The following is an 18,161-nucleotide window of genomic DNA, read 5'->3' as shown; positions in this document are numbered from 1 at the left end:
CTCTTCTCTCAAATCAAATATTGCTATTTATAGACAGGGACGCTTTGCTTTCGTTTGATGTAATCTAAGATCAAATGGTCATACTTTTTTTTTTCGTGATTTAAATAAGTTAAACAAAAAAAACAAGAAAAGTAAAAGATCTGCTTAAATGAAAGGACTAAAATTACTTTTAAACTTCTTCTAAAGAGAAAGAAGCTCTATTCGATGAAATTGTAACATCATCGTCATTTTTGTCATGATATCTGCTACCGTGTTTGCATTTTATAATCAAATGAAAGTCAACACGTCAATTCAAATACATGATATTCCTAATTTTTAGTACCAACGGATCAATAAACTCAAAACCATCTTGGTGAATAACAAGATTAAACGTTTTCACACAATCCGTCTCACAAATAACATCTCGTTGACTCACATCCTAGACTAAGAGATATCTTCTCTAAATAGCAAACAATAATTCCCCTTAAAAAATACTATTACTCTCAATTATTTTTAAATACCCTCTTTGTCAACTTTCATTACAATTTCTAATAACGTAAGTAAAATTAATACTATCACTAGAACTAAGATAACTAGTATCACAATTAATCTTAAAAGTACTAATAGAAAAGAAAAGAAAAAGAAAAGACATACATTGTAATAGTCATGCATGGGGAATTACAACTTTCTTTCTTTTAAACTAGGTGTTTAACTTAATTTTTTTTATTAAAAAATATCTTGGATTATATTATTATTATTGTTACAGGCTTACAGCTTCTTTCACGAGTATAATATTAATTGCATTGATTAAAATTTGTTTTTCTCTATAATTCTATCTATGTATATAATTTCTTCACTTTTTCTTTTTGTGTTAGTCCGTGTATTTTTTATTTGAAAATGTCTAGAGAGTAGAGAGGCAACATTCAGCCAATTAATTTAAAATTAGTCAATAATTAAAACGAAATTAACATAAAAAATATAAAACTAAAAGAATAAAAATATTTAAAATTAAATTAAAAAATAAAAAATAAATAAAATTATTTTAAAATTTAAAATTTAAAATTTAATATTTAATATTTAAGACTAAAATTTAAAATTTATGATTTAGAATGGTCAACGGTAGCAAAGGAAGTGATGGTCGCCATACGTGGTGGTGAATGAGTTGCAATTTGGAAAGGAGATGAAAAAATGACAGGATAAAAAAGAATTTTAAAATGATATTAACATTATTCAATTATTCTAATCATAATTGAAAAATATAAAATAAAATAAATTATAATTAAATATAAAATAATTTTAAGCTACTTTAAATTAATTTTTAATTATCTTTTAAATATTTTTATTATTTTAGAATACACATTGTAAAACAGTGAAACACTATTATGCTATAATTTATCTCATCGTGTACATATTTATATCCGGGTACATATTATATTGTGCTAGCTAGTAGGGTTGGCATTTGGCAACATTATTACGTCTAAATTTTGAATAAATGATATATGTTGGAATTCGGAACAAAATTAGAAACGATTGCTCAGATTCGTAGTGGACCATCCACTTGTAAATGTGAATTACTATAAGCTTTACATTTTAGATACAGAGAGAGAATGTTTGGTAACAAAAAAATTATTTTATTTAATATTTATTAATTATTATATAAATATTAAATAAAATAAATTTTGATTATTTTTTTGTCAACTTAATATTATTGTTTAGATAAAAAGTTTTATGTGCGAAAAGAGTGGGTTATTAGTCCTTATATCATCTAAAAGTAATAGGGAACTACTAAGATAAAATGTTTAAAATATTTTTTTAAAGATATTTTTTAATAATTAAAATTTTATATATGTAATCGGTTAAACTGTATTATTTCTATCATATAATTAGATCGGACAAATTGATTTGACTAAAAAATTGATGAACCAAATTTTAAATTGATCTAAATTAATATTTTTTTATAAAAAATGATAACAATATCTTATTATAAAAAATGACTAGAATATTTATATTATATAAAAAATGACTACAACAATTTCGGCAGATAGCGGCGGAAATTTTGCTGCGGTTTTATAAAACCACCGCAAAACGGCAACCTGCGGCACATATAGCGGCGGTTATTGGTTGGGGCTGCAATCAGAACCACATTTAGCGGCGATTTTTCACAAACCGCTGCTATATTTCAATCAGGCTTGCATTTAGCGGCGTCTTTTCGAAAACCGCCGCTATATATACTGTAAGGTGAGTTATTGTTTTATATTTTGTGGCGGTTTTGTTTAAACCGCCGCAAAATGCGTATTACCACATATCGCAATGTTTTCTTTAGTAATAACCATCTGGGTATAATCTAGTTAAGTAAACACTACTATCTTAAGATACATATGTTTAAATATATGTTACTTAAACTCGTAACACTTTTTCTACATTCGTTTTACGTAAAAAAAATTCACAAGTTAAATAAGCTATATATGTTAACTCATGTGAACAAATTTATCAATAAGATTTTCTTGTTTACTTTATTGGCATTTAAATTTGCATTCAAACATGGATGTAAAAGAAGAAAATAAAATCATACTCTAGACTAATTAAAAATCAAACATTTTCTAAAAATAATAATTATAAATATTTTCTATAAAATATTAAAAATAATTATTAAAAATATTTTCTACAAGTCATTAAAAATTCAAAACGTTATAATTTTACCAAAATTATAATTTTAAATTATAATTTTTTTATTTCAATGATTTGTTGAGCATTTATTAAAATAAAAAATTTAAATTTTTTTTAAAAACAATCTTAACTTATATTCTTAGATATAAGAATTCATAATAACTAAATTCAAAATTAATTAATATTTTATCAAAATTAAATACAAATAGAATAAAAATATTTTTATATGAAAATCAATCAATTATCTGCATATTATCGTGGTTAATAGATTCAATAATGCTAACTTACTAACAAAATATAATGTTTTTGACAAATATTTTATTAATTTTAAATATTAAAGACTAAATTCTAAATCTTAATAAATATTTTTAGAAAATATTTGATTTTTAATAATTTATAAAAAATATTTATAATTATTATTTTTTTATTTAAGATTGAATATACTTTTTATTGAATTCATTATGGATATTATTAAATGTACTCTTTATTGTACTCTTTATATACGCTTGGATTATATATAAATAGATGTAAATTAATTCGATCTACTATGGTCCAAAATTAATTCGGAGCAGACCCATTTGATTTAATTGTGCATTTTACCCAATATATAAGGTGCCTATAATAACTATGATCAGATATATAAAGTATACAACAAAAATTTGTGTGGCAATCAAATGTGTTCATATGATATATATAATTATTAGCACTATATATATCGAAGAGACATTTGGCTTGGTAGTAACATGACATTGTTAAATAACTATGAACGGAAATACTAAAATTTGGCGGCGGTTTAGAACCGCCGCAAAATAAATGCTGTTTTCGTTTATTTGCTATTTAAAAACCACTGACCAAAATAGCGGTGGTTCTACAACCGCCGCAAAATCAATTAACTGATTTGCAGCGGTTGTGCCAGCGGTTTTCCAAAATTGCCGCAAAATCAAATCTCCACCCCCTAATAGGCAACGCTTGTAGAATCGCTGGAATTTCGTTTTACGACGGTTAAAAACCGCCGCAAATTCCTAAATAAACCGCCGCTATTTGGCGTGTCTCTTGTAGTGATATATATATATAATAAGAGTATTTTGTCATTTTTTATAATAAAAGTATTATAGTCATTTTTTATAAAAAATATTAATTTAGATCAGTTCAAGATTTATTTCATCAATTTTTTAGCCAAATTAATTTATCTAATCTAATTTTAATAAAAATAACACGATTTAATTAATTATATATATTGAATTTTAATTATTAATAAATATATTTAAAAAAATATTTTAAACGTATTTATTTGAGTGACTCTAATAATAAAGTTCTCACAATAAAAAAAACAGCCTTTTTTTATTGTTGTTTTGAATTACTCTAATTTTTTAGATTGAGTTAAGGCGTGGATTTTCATGCAAAACAAAAAGCAACGATGTAAGTAACTAAGCACTTTTATACTAAAGTTTTCTAACGTGATTGCCAACGTAAGAGTTCATTTAATATCAACTTGGCTTGTGCCGTGTGGCTGAAGCACATTCATGATTCAACAAAATTAATTACGAGAAAGATATCTTTTAGTTAATTAATTAATTAATACAAACACATTCATTTTCGTAATATATGGTTGAAAATCTAATCCACCCTCCATCGTTGGTTGAAAATTTTTGTACCCCGTGTCATCATTCTTTGCTTCTTAGTTCTTACTATACTTAGTACCTCCTTCAATTGTTTCGAAAATGTCTCAACTCTTGTTAGATATATACCTTACGAGAAATAATTCATATAATATCAAATTTTTTAAGATTAAAAATTCTAAAATTTAATTTTTGTTATCTTTTTATTCTAAATAAAAGAAATAACATTTTAGCACAAATAAAAAAAATAGACATGTGGATAATATTATTCATCACGTCTCATATATAAAGAAGTGTATTATTAATTAAGTATATAACGATTGATATGCATCTATATATCTAAATAACCATAGGAAGCTCCTAATAATCACAAAAGGACTAGCCACCTATGATGACTCATTCTATGCAGCATCTTGTAATAAGGGAATTTACAATTATTATGTGGAATAAGTTTGTCTAAAAATAATTATGAATCAGCATGCTTTCGTTGAGTTGACTTGGATAAATGATCAACTTAAATTTTACTGTATTTTGTTTTATTTGTAGATTAACTTTAAATGCATAAAAAGTACAATAATTGTTTACATGTTATCATAGTTATACTTTTGGTAAACAACTTAATTAAGTTATTTTAAAAAAATAATTTAAATAATAAATACTTATATTAAAAATAATTTATAAATAAGTTATTTTGTATTTGATTTTTTAGTTTTAAAAGTATTTATTTTAAAAGAAATACAATAAAAAAATTTATTATAAAAGAAGTCTTTTTTTTTTACTTTTTCATAAGCACTTAAACAGTTTTTTAAAAAACTACAATTTGATTTTAAAAATTGCACTAAATATTAATACTACTATTACTTTTCATAACTCAAAACCTCAAAAAAATAATTTTTAAAACTTTTCAAACGGACCCTAAACATAAAAAAATTGTTATAATTTAAGAATTTAATTTTTATGCATTAATAATATAAAAAAATTTACATAGTTATCTAATTGGATGTTATTATATAAAAAATAATTAAATTTTAAACTCATTACTTAATAAATTATTTAAACGCATAAAATTTAATTAAATGATTATATAAATTTTTTTAACATGGGTCAAATTAAGCTCCTATAATGACATAGAAATACACAAAAAAAAATTGGCCTGGGTGCTTTATATATAACAATAATAAAATATAAAATTAGTCAAAATAATAAATATCTTACATTATAATTAATACAAAAATGTTGGATAAACAAATATAATCTTTTGATAACTAAGTAAACACACACAAAAAATAGGGCAATTTACATAAATAAAATAATTAAAGAAAAACGTTACGCAAATATAATATTAATAAATTTCAGACGTAAATGCAATAAATACAATAACCAGATGCAAATAATCTGCTATACCCTCTGGCGGATTACGTTGAGAGCATGCATAACATAAACCGCTACACCCTATAGCGGTTTATGACCAAATTTACATAAATATATTTTTCACTTTTTCTTTCTTAAATTATAATATTTTGTAACGTATTTTGATGTCGTCTATATTATTTTTTTTAAGCTTATAATGTATATGATTTTTTATCTATTCAAATTAAAAAAAAAATAACTTGACATGTTTAAATTTATAAGTATTCAATTGTATTTCATTATATTTTTTTCTTCATTTTTTTTACGTTTCTTTTATACTTTGTTAATTAATTAAAAAATATATAAATTTTAAATATATTAATTTTAGGATATATTAATAGGTCTCGTACGAGCTACTACTAGTGGAATAGAGTTAATCCTAATAAAAAAATCTAATTATCATTGAATTAAGATAGTAAAGCTTAACTCTATTCCACTGGTAGTAGCTCGTACAAGACCTATTAATATATCCTAAAATTAATATATCTAAAATTTATATATTTTTTAATTAATTAAGGAAGTATAAAAGAAAAGTAAAAAAAAGTGAAGAAAAAATATAATGGAGTACAATTGAATACTTATAAATTTAAACATGTCAAGTTATTTTTTTTTTAAATTTGAATAGATAAAAAATCATATACATTATAAGCTTAAGGAAAATAGTATGGACGACATCAAAATTAGTTACAAAATATTATAATTTAAGAAAGAAAAAGTGAAAAACATATCATTATTGGTAATAAAAAATACTGAAACATAAAAGAGAAAATTTAAAAAATTAAAATATAGCAATCATGAAAACTTTGAGTATGTAAAATTATATTAGTCGTACTACTTATTGCAAATGACGATTACATTTTGTATCAATTCGTTTATTTTGCTACATTGGTTGTTACTATTACACAGGTTTATATAATAAGTCACTCTCCTCATAATCCGCTACAGGATGTAGCGGATTATGCTTTCACAAAATTTGGTCATAAACGCTACATGGTGTAGCGGTTTATGTTATGCATGCTCTCAACGTAATCCACAAGAGGGTATAGCGGATTACGTGCATCTGAGTTCTGCTCAGGGTGTAGCGAATTACATACAATTACATTTGTTGTATTTGTGTCTGAAGTTTGTCAATATTATATTTGTGTAACGTTTTCCTTCAATCATTTTATTTATGTAAATTACTCCGAAAAATACGATATAAACACTAGCTTATAGCATTGCTGCATAGCCGGATAAAATTATGTATAATTATATATATGGTGGTGTGGCATCTCAAGGTTCCCGTTACATTCTATATGAATGTGGTTGGGATAAAAATGAGATATAAATGTAGAGACATAAAGATATTAGAATTTTTTTTTTTGGTGACTTAAAGATATTAGAATATATTTAGGTTTATAGATAGATATAAGATAATAATTTTAATTAATACAACATATATATTTGGTCTTGTCAACTTGTGTTGGATGGATATTGTAACTGCATTTGTATTATCCTTGACATACGAAACACGTTATTTAGAAACAATATTTAGTTAATAAAAATAATTTATAATGTTTATCCTATTTTTAAATTGGTCACCACCACTAATATCAAGTTACTCAAGTATCAACATTTTTTTTTCAAAAGTTGATAAACATTTGACTTTTAACCCTACTTAATGCAAACTAAACTCAATCACCTTGACTCAAAAGTTAAAAAAAAAAACTAACCAGCAAATAAGAAACTCAAAAAGAAAAAAAAAAGGAAAAAACTAAATAAGATGTGCCTCAAGAAGCGCATCAGAATGTTTCCTTCCTTTCATGGGCTTCAATCAAAAGATCACGAGGGATTATATCAAATGACTCCACATAGTCAAAATAGTCGGTAAGCCAAAAAGTATCGGTTTTTGAATTTCGCCATATACATGCAATAATTCATTAATTAGCGATAAACGCCATATACATGCAATAATTCATTAATTAGCGATAAACTCTTAAATGGAGTTCAGATCCGTGGCGAATTAGTACTTGCCTTCCTGAATGGGAGTTACTTTGAAAAAAAAAAGTCACAAAAAAGTAGTAGTTAAGTACATTAATTTGCTATTTTTCAAAGCAAGAACCTTGATTATATCTTAAACCCCCTTTTCCTCCCCATTAATTTTATATGTGTGTGTACGAAACAAACTAAATTTCATCTTTTAATTATAGTAATTTTTATTATTATTGTGTTTTTGATACATTAAAAAGAAGTATATTAAGAGTGTCCATATGATTTCGGTTGATAGAAGGCACCGAGCTTATCTTTCTGTATTTGCTGATATTATTTACATCAAACATTTTTCCCCATACGTCAACCACAGTTAAGTTTGAAATAAACTTTGTATAATATTTATTACCCAAATAGAAGAGACATCGGAATCAAAGTGCAGCGATTCAAAGTAAATATCATAACATACAAGAGGGTAATAACATGCATGACATGGTTGCACCCTACTTTGATTTAATTTCGTCTAAAGCCAAAGCAAGAGAAGTACTAGTACACACACATACACTACATACATTAATAAATAATAATCTCTTATATATTATATTAAGCAACCAAAATGTATTACATAATCTTTTTTCTTGTTAAAACAAAATCTTTCCCTTCAAAATGAATCAAATTCTTCTAAAGTGAAGAGTTTGATAATGTAAAATAATGAGAAATTAATCATTATTGAATTTGTTATTCCTTTCATTTGTAAATTCCAATCTTAATTTAAAAGTGATTAATTTTCATTTTATTACTTTACCAATCTCTTAGAATATCTAAATTGGTCCAGAAAATATGAATAAATATGTATGTTACGACACCAATTCCCAAGCAATAACCTTATAACCAGTACCATAAATGAAATGCCTTGTCACTTTTTCATTAAGGACTCTAATGTTACTATCTCTTTATACAAATACAGAGACAGGGGTACAGTCACTTGAGTATATTCATAATCCATCGTCGCCTATGCTATGTTCGCACTACATTAGCAATAAATATCCAAAGAACTTTATGCAAAACTTACATGACCTGTGAACGTAACTGTGAACCTTTTCCTCTTTTTTTTTTCATTTTTTATTTTCCTGAAGCACCCCAGTTTTCCCGAGAAAAATAAATATAACTCATACAAAGATATATCTGATGGCCTCATTTCATTACATTGAAAAATAAAAGCACCAGAAACCGGCATCCTGGTTAGTGACTCATCAGTATTTAGGGGCCATACCTAGTGATTAGAGCTTGCATTGGCATCTTCTAAGCTTCGCCTTCTCTTTTTCCCCTCTCCATGCCTTGACCGCCGAGGTGCCTCATCCTCGCTTTCACTATCATCGTTCCTGAAGGTGTTGACAGCATACTGATCATCCTGCTGTGCTTTGTATCCTTGCATGTCTTCATCAGGTCCACCACTTTGACTCATCATATCCTGATTCTTGCCCTGCTCTAATCCTGAACCAAATTTATCATTCCGATCATTAATTCTTTGATCCCTCTTTACAAGTCGGTTGTTATTTTGAGGTGGAGGTGGAGGCGGTGGAAACATCGGAGGCATATTAACTGGCCTACTGGCTCTTGGAGGATTTGCACCCATCCCCCCCATAAAGGGAGGACGTGCAGGATTCATCATCATCCCAAATCCACCACCTGGAAACATCCCAGGTTGGGAAGGTCGCCCACGGAACATCATGGCTGCAGGGGGTCCTGCAAAATCACCAGAGAACCTAGGACCATATGGAGGAAAACCACGAGGGCCCACACCAAAAAGATCGGGCATACCGAAGCCATCAGGTCCAACAGGCCCATATGATAATCCATCACCCATCATTACTGGGTTAAAACCTGGCATTCCAGGCATAGGTCTGGCTCCGCGTGCAAGAGGCATGTGAGGCGGCCACATCATGCCTCTGCCCCTACCTCTGCCTTGAACAGCTGGCCCAACAACATGACCAAAGCTCTCCTCCTCTTCATCACTTTCTTCCTCTTCCTCTTCTTCGTTGTCTTCAAATGGGACAATATCCGGATTCTCTCCTCCATTGTCTGGATTCACTCCCTTTGCCTTCTCTTCTTCTCGTTTAGACTCTGCTGCAATTGAGATAGCCTGGAATAATGACAAAGAAAATTTATATAAATCCAATACCCAAAGTATTGCAGTTCAACAGAGCAACCAATGTTCCCTAAATCCATCTATTAAAATAGCCTAGTTTTAATAGATAATTGGTACAAAAGTAATAAAATATTGTGAAGCTTAAGCTGTTAATTTAACATGTTTGAGACCTGGCTGATTTTTTACCCCAACATAACTGGGACCCAACACAAGCTATATGTCGATTAGTAAAATGATAACATGAAGCGTTGAATATATGATACTCAGACACATTAAACAAGAAGTCTAGTACAGTGCTCTATGAAAGAAGGGAGATGGTATCTCATATTTGTTATTTAAAGGATATGTATGGGTGGCAAAGATCTAAACTGGGGAAATGCAAACAAAAAGTTTCTTGTGAGGATAGGTATTCACCCAAGGTCAACTTTTTTATTGCAATATGTATGTTACGTTGGTATTGAGAAAATATTAAAAAGGAACATATAACTGATGTATCCATGCATACTTTATGTTTGATGACTAGGAGCTAATTATTATCCTAAGTTGTAAAAAATATTGCTATTATGGGTGCACTGAAGAGAACTAACTGATGGTGCAAATCATGTCTTCTCAACATATTTTAAATTAGGTTGGATAACATTATTGATATGGCCTAACAATCCTGTCTGATAGTTTCTTAGAAGGAAGTTACATTATAAGTCAAAACCGAAATTTAATTAAATGCAAAGTGTTCCTAGTCATAAAAGGCAAGACTATGGCTCAAAGGAAAACATACCATAAGCTCACTATCTGGCTCAAGATAAAGCAAGGATGCCAACTGCTCACCGATGGAGGGTTCCAGCTCCTGACAATCTCTACTTATCTGCAATTACATGAACAGAATGTTTCCTAATTATACTCCAATATGGCAGAATAAATATCTAACTTAATGCCTAAACAATAAAATTAGTTTCAAAATCAGCATGCATATGCAATATGTAGCTAGAATCAAGAATATGTTTCTTCATTACTGAGATGTCTGATTTCACTGACACCAACTGACAACTTTAATCGTATATATATCAACTCTATCATATTGAAATGCCTAGCAGTTAAACCTAACCATTCCCTAGTGCTCATAAATGGTGAAAGATTGCACCATCGTTAAATGTTATGTTTGTGCAGGATTTCCTAATAGAAATTATCACCACAAGAATTGGAGTAGAGAACAATTATTAGCCATGAAAAGAAAGGAATAATTAAAAGTGTAGACAGAGAGTAAGGCAAATTGATCATAAAGTTTTGAAAAGGTAACATCATTAGCTAAATGGATCCAGCCTTTCCCATATTCAAGAAACTCGTGACTCCAAAATACAACATTCTCATTAGAGAAATCACTCCAATTAAAATGTGTAGCAAGAAAAAAACTCTGTTCAGCTCAAATTCAGATCATAGAAGTTGGGGGAGGGGGGGTTAAAAAATTACCTTCACTGGTAAATTTTCATTGTATGGATTCCTCAAATGGCGAGTTTTGTGGAATGACAGTTCACATAACTGCAGACAAGAATGGCAATTTAACAGATTACTGAATGTACCAAAAAATCTGGATATCATTACCAATTTCCAATGATGGTTCATGAACAAGTTCAGCCCAGACACAGAAGTAAAAATATATATAACTGAGAAAACTTGCATTGATTACATGTCGATTTAGTCAATGAATATTTATTTAGACATTGATTTGATCCTTACATTGATGTTAATTATATCATAAAAAAACAAATTCTGGTGAAAAAACTTTGTATTACTAATTAGATGTTCCACAAATAATTCAAGAACCAGTTATTTTAGCATCTATCAGATAAATATCCCATCAAAGTTGCTATAAGAACTTTTATACCTTTAACCATTTAACAGAGAAATTCCGTCCATAATGTGCAGTTCCATGAGCATATTTCCAGTTTCCCCCAGCAACAGAACCACCAATTCTGGAGGTCATCTTTGCACAACCCTGCAAAAATATAGACAAATTCAGATTCGGCGGCTTGGTCACACCAAGAAAACAGAGGCAAAGGTTCTTTCCATATGGGTAAAATGTTTTCTAGTCCTCAATTCATAAAGCTACATATGTAAAGAGTTTACTGGTTGCATTTCATTCATTAATGAATGCAGATTTCAAAACTAGATATCTGCTCCTCTTGTCAAATTAAATCATCAGGAAAAACCAATTGGGTTGATGCATTTCACCCTATAGTAAGCCACTGAAAACCAACTTATACTGATTTCTTTCTTTACCATCATTATAAGCATATAGAATCTTATGCAACAATTCAAGAAGGTGCTGGATGCTTGCATCTGTCAATTGAACAACAAATATATCCTTGGCCTAAATCCATAAATTTGAACAAAAATACTCAAGCTGGATGCAAAGCAAGAAACATACCTGGAAATGGCGAGTTCGGTTGACTGAGAAAATCAGTATAACATTTTCCACAGAATCAAAAGCCTCATTTAGTTTTGACTCGTTGCTCCTTTGTGTTGCCCATACTCCTTGTTGTACTGATAACTCCAAATTTTCACGATTGCAACTTTTAACAATAAAATACCTAAGGTTTTTGCGGAGACGTAGATCAGTTTATTTCATGTAGGTTAGAGAATAGAGATGAATCTGAAGCAACAATTTTCACAGGAAAATTTATTTGAAAATGAACCTCTCATTAAGAAAACATGCAATATTATCATATCTGGTATAGGCAGTGGGCACATTACTAGAATAATATGACAGATACCAGTTCTTGTTTTAGCCTCAAACTTTGTGTCATAGCTTGATAATGATTAAAGAAAATATATGATAATGACCTTAAAGAGAATTATACTGTGTAAGAAGTTTTCTAGTCATCAATTCATAAACTTTGTTGATGGGTTCCCCCTTTTTGTATGCCAGTCTTATTTTTCGTGTAAGCCCTCCCTTAATTTAAAGAATGCATCAATTTTATTATTCAATGTCATTAATGGTAAAAAAATAAATTACATCAAGGATATTTCTGAACAGCCAATAACATAGGGCATGTAATATATATAGACAGCAACAGGGACAGCAGTAAAGTTGGGAAGAAAATACTAGTATACTACACAAAGTATATGCTGGCATAATCTCTCCCAAACGGTAATTCAAGTTATATACCTAGTCTATCATTTATCTGACTGTAAGAATACTAATAATTTTCCGTAGCACAATTGAGAACTACTAGACTCTGAACACACCTAGATATTCCTTGAGGTAAAGGAGTTGCAGTTTTATTCGCCTGATTGGGCTGACCACTAGCAACATTTTGCACTTGGCTTTGATTGACTGGCTGCTGAGCCTGTTGAACTTGTTGCTGCTGGACATTACCCGACTCTGCTTGTAATGGTTTTCCAGCAACAGCTTGGTTTGTAGAATTATTTCCTTGAGGAAATTGAGATTTTTCAGCTTGTTGATTATAGTTTGAACCCCTTTGTTGGAAAAACTTGTTAGATGCATTGTAGTTGTAAGAATATAAATGCTGGATCTTTTGAAGGACCTCATCAACAGAAGGTGGAGGTCCAGCAGATTTTGCATGTCTGTATCGGCAATCAGGCCCATTAGGACAAAATCCTAACTTGTACCTGCAGATGCAGAAATATCAAAATCACATTCACATAACATTAAGCAGATATTTTAAAGCCAAACAAACAAGGACCTGCTTATAGAAGACTGGGGGAAAAATAAATGAATGAATAGTTGAATACAACAGGAGGATGCCATATCCTTCTGAGCAAAAAAGAGAAAAAGAGAATGGGATACATAACCAAGCCCATCAAACAAATAATCCCTCCAATTCCTTTGAATATCCAACGGAACCCCCAATAGAATTCCAGATCATCGTAATTATGCCAAGTATCAATAAAAATAAAGCTGAATTCCTAGAAAAAGTTCACTTCCCTAAATGAAATGTAACAAGGTCCAAATTACTGCAGACATTGGACACAACTTGACAGAATCTTACCCACATTTCTTCTCCCCAACCCCAGAAATGAGTCATGAAGCTCCTCCAACTGTTACGGATAGAAAAACCCGCTGCTCAGAAAATGTGTCAAGGGGGATCATTCCAAAGTTCAAGCAGCTAGGATGCAATGCAGAATGAAAAATAGCATTTCAAACTGGAAGAAATATATTTTTTTATATATAGAAAAAGAAAAACCATGTATCTTGCACATTAAGTATTTTCCAAGACTCTATTGAAATGATCAGTCTGAACTAAACTTAAAAGATAGAAAAAAAATATTTGTATCATTGACAATACTAACAACTTGCTCTATACATGGTAAGCAGCTATTCTAAGCTCTAGTCTCTACTTATGAGTTATGACCATGGCAAGAGGTGAAGACAGTTTCTAATTCATGACTTTATGGACAGAAAAAGAATCTACTAAATGATAAAAGCAAACCTAACAAGGTTCTAATCTCAACTAACACTGAATCCAGTCTACTATAGACAAAGAAGTTTATGGTTTAATATCTATCAAGTATTCATGAATGATTTCAGTATATCATTGACTTCCTTGTTTCTCATTCACTAGAAATATTTATCGCAAAGGCTTTTTTAAGTACAAAAGTGTTCAATAATATTTAGATAGCCTGTAAGCATAGATTAAAACCTGCATCAGAAGATCCAGCAACAGATATACAACTTTTTCAGGAAATTAAATTATAATTAAACTAGGAATGGCCAAGGTCAGCTTGTGATCCAATTGTAGAGAAGATGGCAAGTAGACAGAAAAACAATAATCAGATGTCACTTACCAAGCCAACCAAGCAGCTTCAAGGACCAAATATGATCATAAAATATTTCAATGGTTATGATCATTTACAAGTACCCCTAAAATGGCAGGAAAATTATCATTCCACCATGCAGAATCTCTGAAAACTAAAATTATTATTCTTTTTTTTTTTTTCTTTTTACGTGGTTTACTTTATTATGTTTTTCAGACATCAAACTTTACGTAGCTCTAGTCAATATGATGTGAGACACAGCCTTTGGTTGGTCTGTCTTCACTTAAAAATTTCTCCTCCTCCTCCTTCCCATTCAAACTCTTCAGACCCCTTCTACTCTCCATATATAAGTTGCATCAAAACCCCATTAATATGACCATACTTAATAAACATGAAAATTAAAGAAATATAAACTTGAACTCGGAAGTAAGAACTGAAGCAAAACACAGTAAGGTCTAAAATCTAATATCTTAACAAGTATAACACAAGACAGCCAAACAATTGTTCACAACAGAAACAATCAATGAAAAGCTGGAAAAACAAAGCTGTATATGATCATAGCCCTAAAAAGCTAAACCTTAACAGCAAGGAATCCCCCTCACCTCAAAACCATTAACCTTGGCACCACCGGTCCAATTAACAAACCCCACCACTCTTCAAAAACCTCTCACAATCAAAACAACAAACAGTTCAAAAACACAAACTACACTAACTACAACTACCGCGTTCTATACAATACACATACACAAATTCTGCCAAAAATAAAACAGTAAAAACGAACTGAGAATAAATCGCATCACATACATGTTACACTCCTTGATATCTTCGTTGGTGTGCTTGTACACGCAATCCTGCTCGCGGCACTCACCGTACAGCCGAAAGAACCGGCACACCGGCATCCTCGCCTTGTCGTACTGATGCAAGAACCCGCACGCGTCTCCCTTCATACACAAGCTCCTTAGCCAGTGCCGGCACACTGTCTGCCGGAAGCTCCGCCTCCCGGGCACATTCCCGGCAGCTCCGGGGTCTCCAGCAGTGGGCGCAGCTGCGGCAGCGCCATTGGGAACCGCGGCTGCAGCGGCCGCCGCGGTTGGATCGTTTTGATTGGAGAGAAGTCCGGCGGAGGGTGCGGAGACGGTGGCGGCAGCGGGGGGAGCAGCGTCGAGGCCGCCCTCGAAATCGAAGCTGAGGACTCCCTCGGAATCCTCCATTTGGAAATTAGGTGTTAGGGTTTTGCAAAATGGGAAATTAGGGTTTTGAAAGGGATTGATGCATTCAAAGAGGGTTGAAACGAAGAAGGAATGAGGCAGCTATTGAGCTGAGGAGGGACACTCGTTACTCTAGTTTAACAAAAGCGACGCAGTCTCACGCGAAGAGAGGTAGACGCTGACGCACTTGTTTTCCGCTTTTTTGTTTTCGCCTGCCAATGTATATTGGTCTTTCTATCTTTTTAAAAAAAAAATCAATAAATTAATTAGGAGTTAATACTCAAATTAAAGGTCATTCATTCTTTAAATTAGTCTTCAAATAATTTTTTTAGTCATATTAGTTATAAAATAGGATAATGACGTGTCACGTTAAGTACTACGTGGTGGCATGATGACGTACCACGTGTCACAAGATGATTGGTTGACATGTCAGGTTAGTGCCACGTATCACTTGACATGTAAAAAAAATTTTTATAATAAAAATAGTCTTTAAGAGTTTAAACGTAAGTCATTTTCATCTCTAAAATTTCAAAAATTCATCAAAATAGTTCTTATATAATTTTTTTATAATATTAAATTTAAAATACTTTTTTATACTACTAATTTTAATATTATTTTTTAAACATTAATAAACAAAATTCTCTTTATATAAAATAATAAAAATAATTAAATTTTTATAAAATTACTTTGTCATTTATATTTTAAAATTTTATATTTTTAAATTATAATTTTTTATGTGAATTTTTTTATTTAAATGAGTTTATCAAATTATTGTTGATTATATATTTAAAATTTAATATTTTAAATTTTACTAAACAATATAGTAATTATTTTAAATTTTAAATTTTTTAAATTTTTTAAAATTATAATTTTTATTATTATTTAATTTATATAGTAAAATTCAATAATTTAAAACTGATTTGTGGAATCACTTTTTGAATCTTAATATTTTAATATAATTTTTTAAATATTTCATTTAAAACACAAAGAATTTTATTTTAATACGAAGCATATCTATTTATATAATGTACTAGTGCGGAGTAGCTTGTGTTATGCATAGGTATAATGTTTTCTATTTTATTTTATCTCATTGATTTGTGAAATTAAAGAAAAAATTATATAATTCATCTCAAACATATGAAAAACACAAAAAATTATTATGATCTTTGCACGTATTACGCTTAAGAAGCAATTTGTTTAGCATAATAATAATAATTAAGCAACAAATTTTCAATATTTTGTAAAGTTTGGAATTGAAGTAAAATTTGTGCATCTTATTGAATTTTGACTCTAAGTATCACTACCATTACATCCTACATATAAGTAATACCGTAATGGAAAAAAAAAGATGTAGTAGAAAAAAAATAGTGGTATAACTTTGTTTAGGTTAACAAATACATATATTTCAATTTTGAGTGTGTGTGTGTATATATATATATATTCCAGCAAAATGTAATAATGTAAGAAAAAAGGTTTTAGAATAAAAAAGAATAAGAGAGATTTTGAGAAGAATTAAAGGAGAGAGATCATTTTATTGAAAAAAAATTTAAGAAAAAAAGATACAATTATTAATTTTTTATTTGTCAATTACATTTTTATTAAAATTAGTAGTATCAAAAAATATTTTAAATTTAATATTATGAAGAAAAAAAAAATATATAAGGACTAGTTTGATTAATTTTTAAAATTTTAGGGATGAAAATGACTTACGTTTGGACTTTCAAGGACTATTTTGATTATAAAATTTTTTTATATGTCAAGTGACGCCACGTGTCACTGACTTGACACGTCAACCAATCATCTTCTGACACGTCATCATCCAACTGATGGAATGACTAATTTGACTTATATTTTATCTTTCAGGGACTAATATGACTAAAAAAATCATTTGAGGACTAATTTAAAGAATAAGTGATCTTTCAGGGACGAATTTGAGTATTAACCCTTAGTAGCCATAATTATGTGATTATGACATTATGTCCCCCCTTTGTTTTTAAGATTGAAAATCTAAAACAACCAAATAAACAAAGAAAATAAAGTCTTAAGGGACTAAGAAGACACAGGACGATCCCTTTGAATACTCATCTCAAACTCCTAAGACACTGGAAGCTCTACATGTTGCAAATGCAATCTCAACGCCGTTTTTGCCATGGTGTCCGCTATTGTGTTTGCATCTCGTAAGATTAAGTGAAAATTAACGCGCCGCTTCCAAGTTATGATATCTCTGACTATAAGCACCAAAGAATCTACACACCTGGCATTATCATGAGAATTGTTAAAAAGAATGAAAGCCTTCAGACAATCCGTTTCGCAAATCACATCTCTTTGTTCTAAGTTTTAGGCTAAAAAAAATTCTCTCCAAATAGCAAACAACTCTCCTTGAAGAAT

The 18,161-nt window shown here is 29.8% G+C and overlaps 1 protein-coding gene across 1 annotated transcript; it reads right to left on the bottom strand.

The window, feature by feature from the left end:
* Positions 1–8,543: 8,543 nt before the first annotated feature.
* CPSF30 (cleavage and polyadenylation specificity factor 30) lies at positions 8,544–16,000 on the bottom strand. Its single transcript, XM_016342223.3, has 7 exons — positions 15,370–16,000; positions 13,036–13,419; positions 12,215–12,377; positions 11,672–11,782; positions 11,257–11,325; positions 10,568–10,654; positions 8,544–9,786 (listed from the first exon to the last, which is right to left on the bottom strand). The coding sequence occupies exons 1-7, from the start codon at positions 15,774–15,776 to the stop codon at positions 8,917–8,919; spliced, it is 2,091 nt and encodes a 696-aa protein (XP_016197709.1). The 5' UTR covers positions 15,777–16,000; the 3' UTR covers positions 8,544–8,916.
* Between the last annotated feature and the right edge of the window lie 2,161 nt (positions 16,001–18,161).

This window comes from Arachis ipaensis, chromosome B4 (assembly GCF_059453495.1).
Source record: "Arachis ipaensis isolate K30076 ecotype BB chromosome B4, ASM5945349v1, whole genome shotgun sequence".
NCBI classification, from domain to species: Eukaryota; Viridiplantae; Streptophyta; class Magnoliopsida; order Fabales; family Fabaceae; genus Arachis; species Arachis ipaensis.
Note: the sequence above shows the minus strand (reverse complement) of the source record. Positions and strands in the feature narration are given on the sequence as shown.

Bases quoted from the DNA above. Each gene is read 5' to 3' on its own strand.
- CPSF30 (XM_016342223.3), bottom strand. From the start codon at position 15,776: ATGGAGGATTCCGAGGGAGTCCTCAGCTTCGATTTCGAGGGCGGCCTC. The intron at 13,420-15,369 runs GTATGTGATGCG...CTGCATCTGCAG, and splicing joins GATATCAAGGAGTGTAACAT to GTACAAGTTAGGATTTTGTC. The intron at 10,655-11,256 runs GTAATTTTTTAA...ATGTAATTGCAG, and splicing joins ATGAAAATTTACCAGTGAAG to ATAAGTAGAGATTGTCAGGA.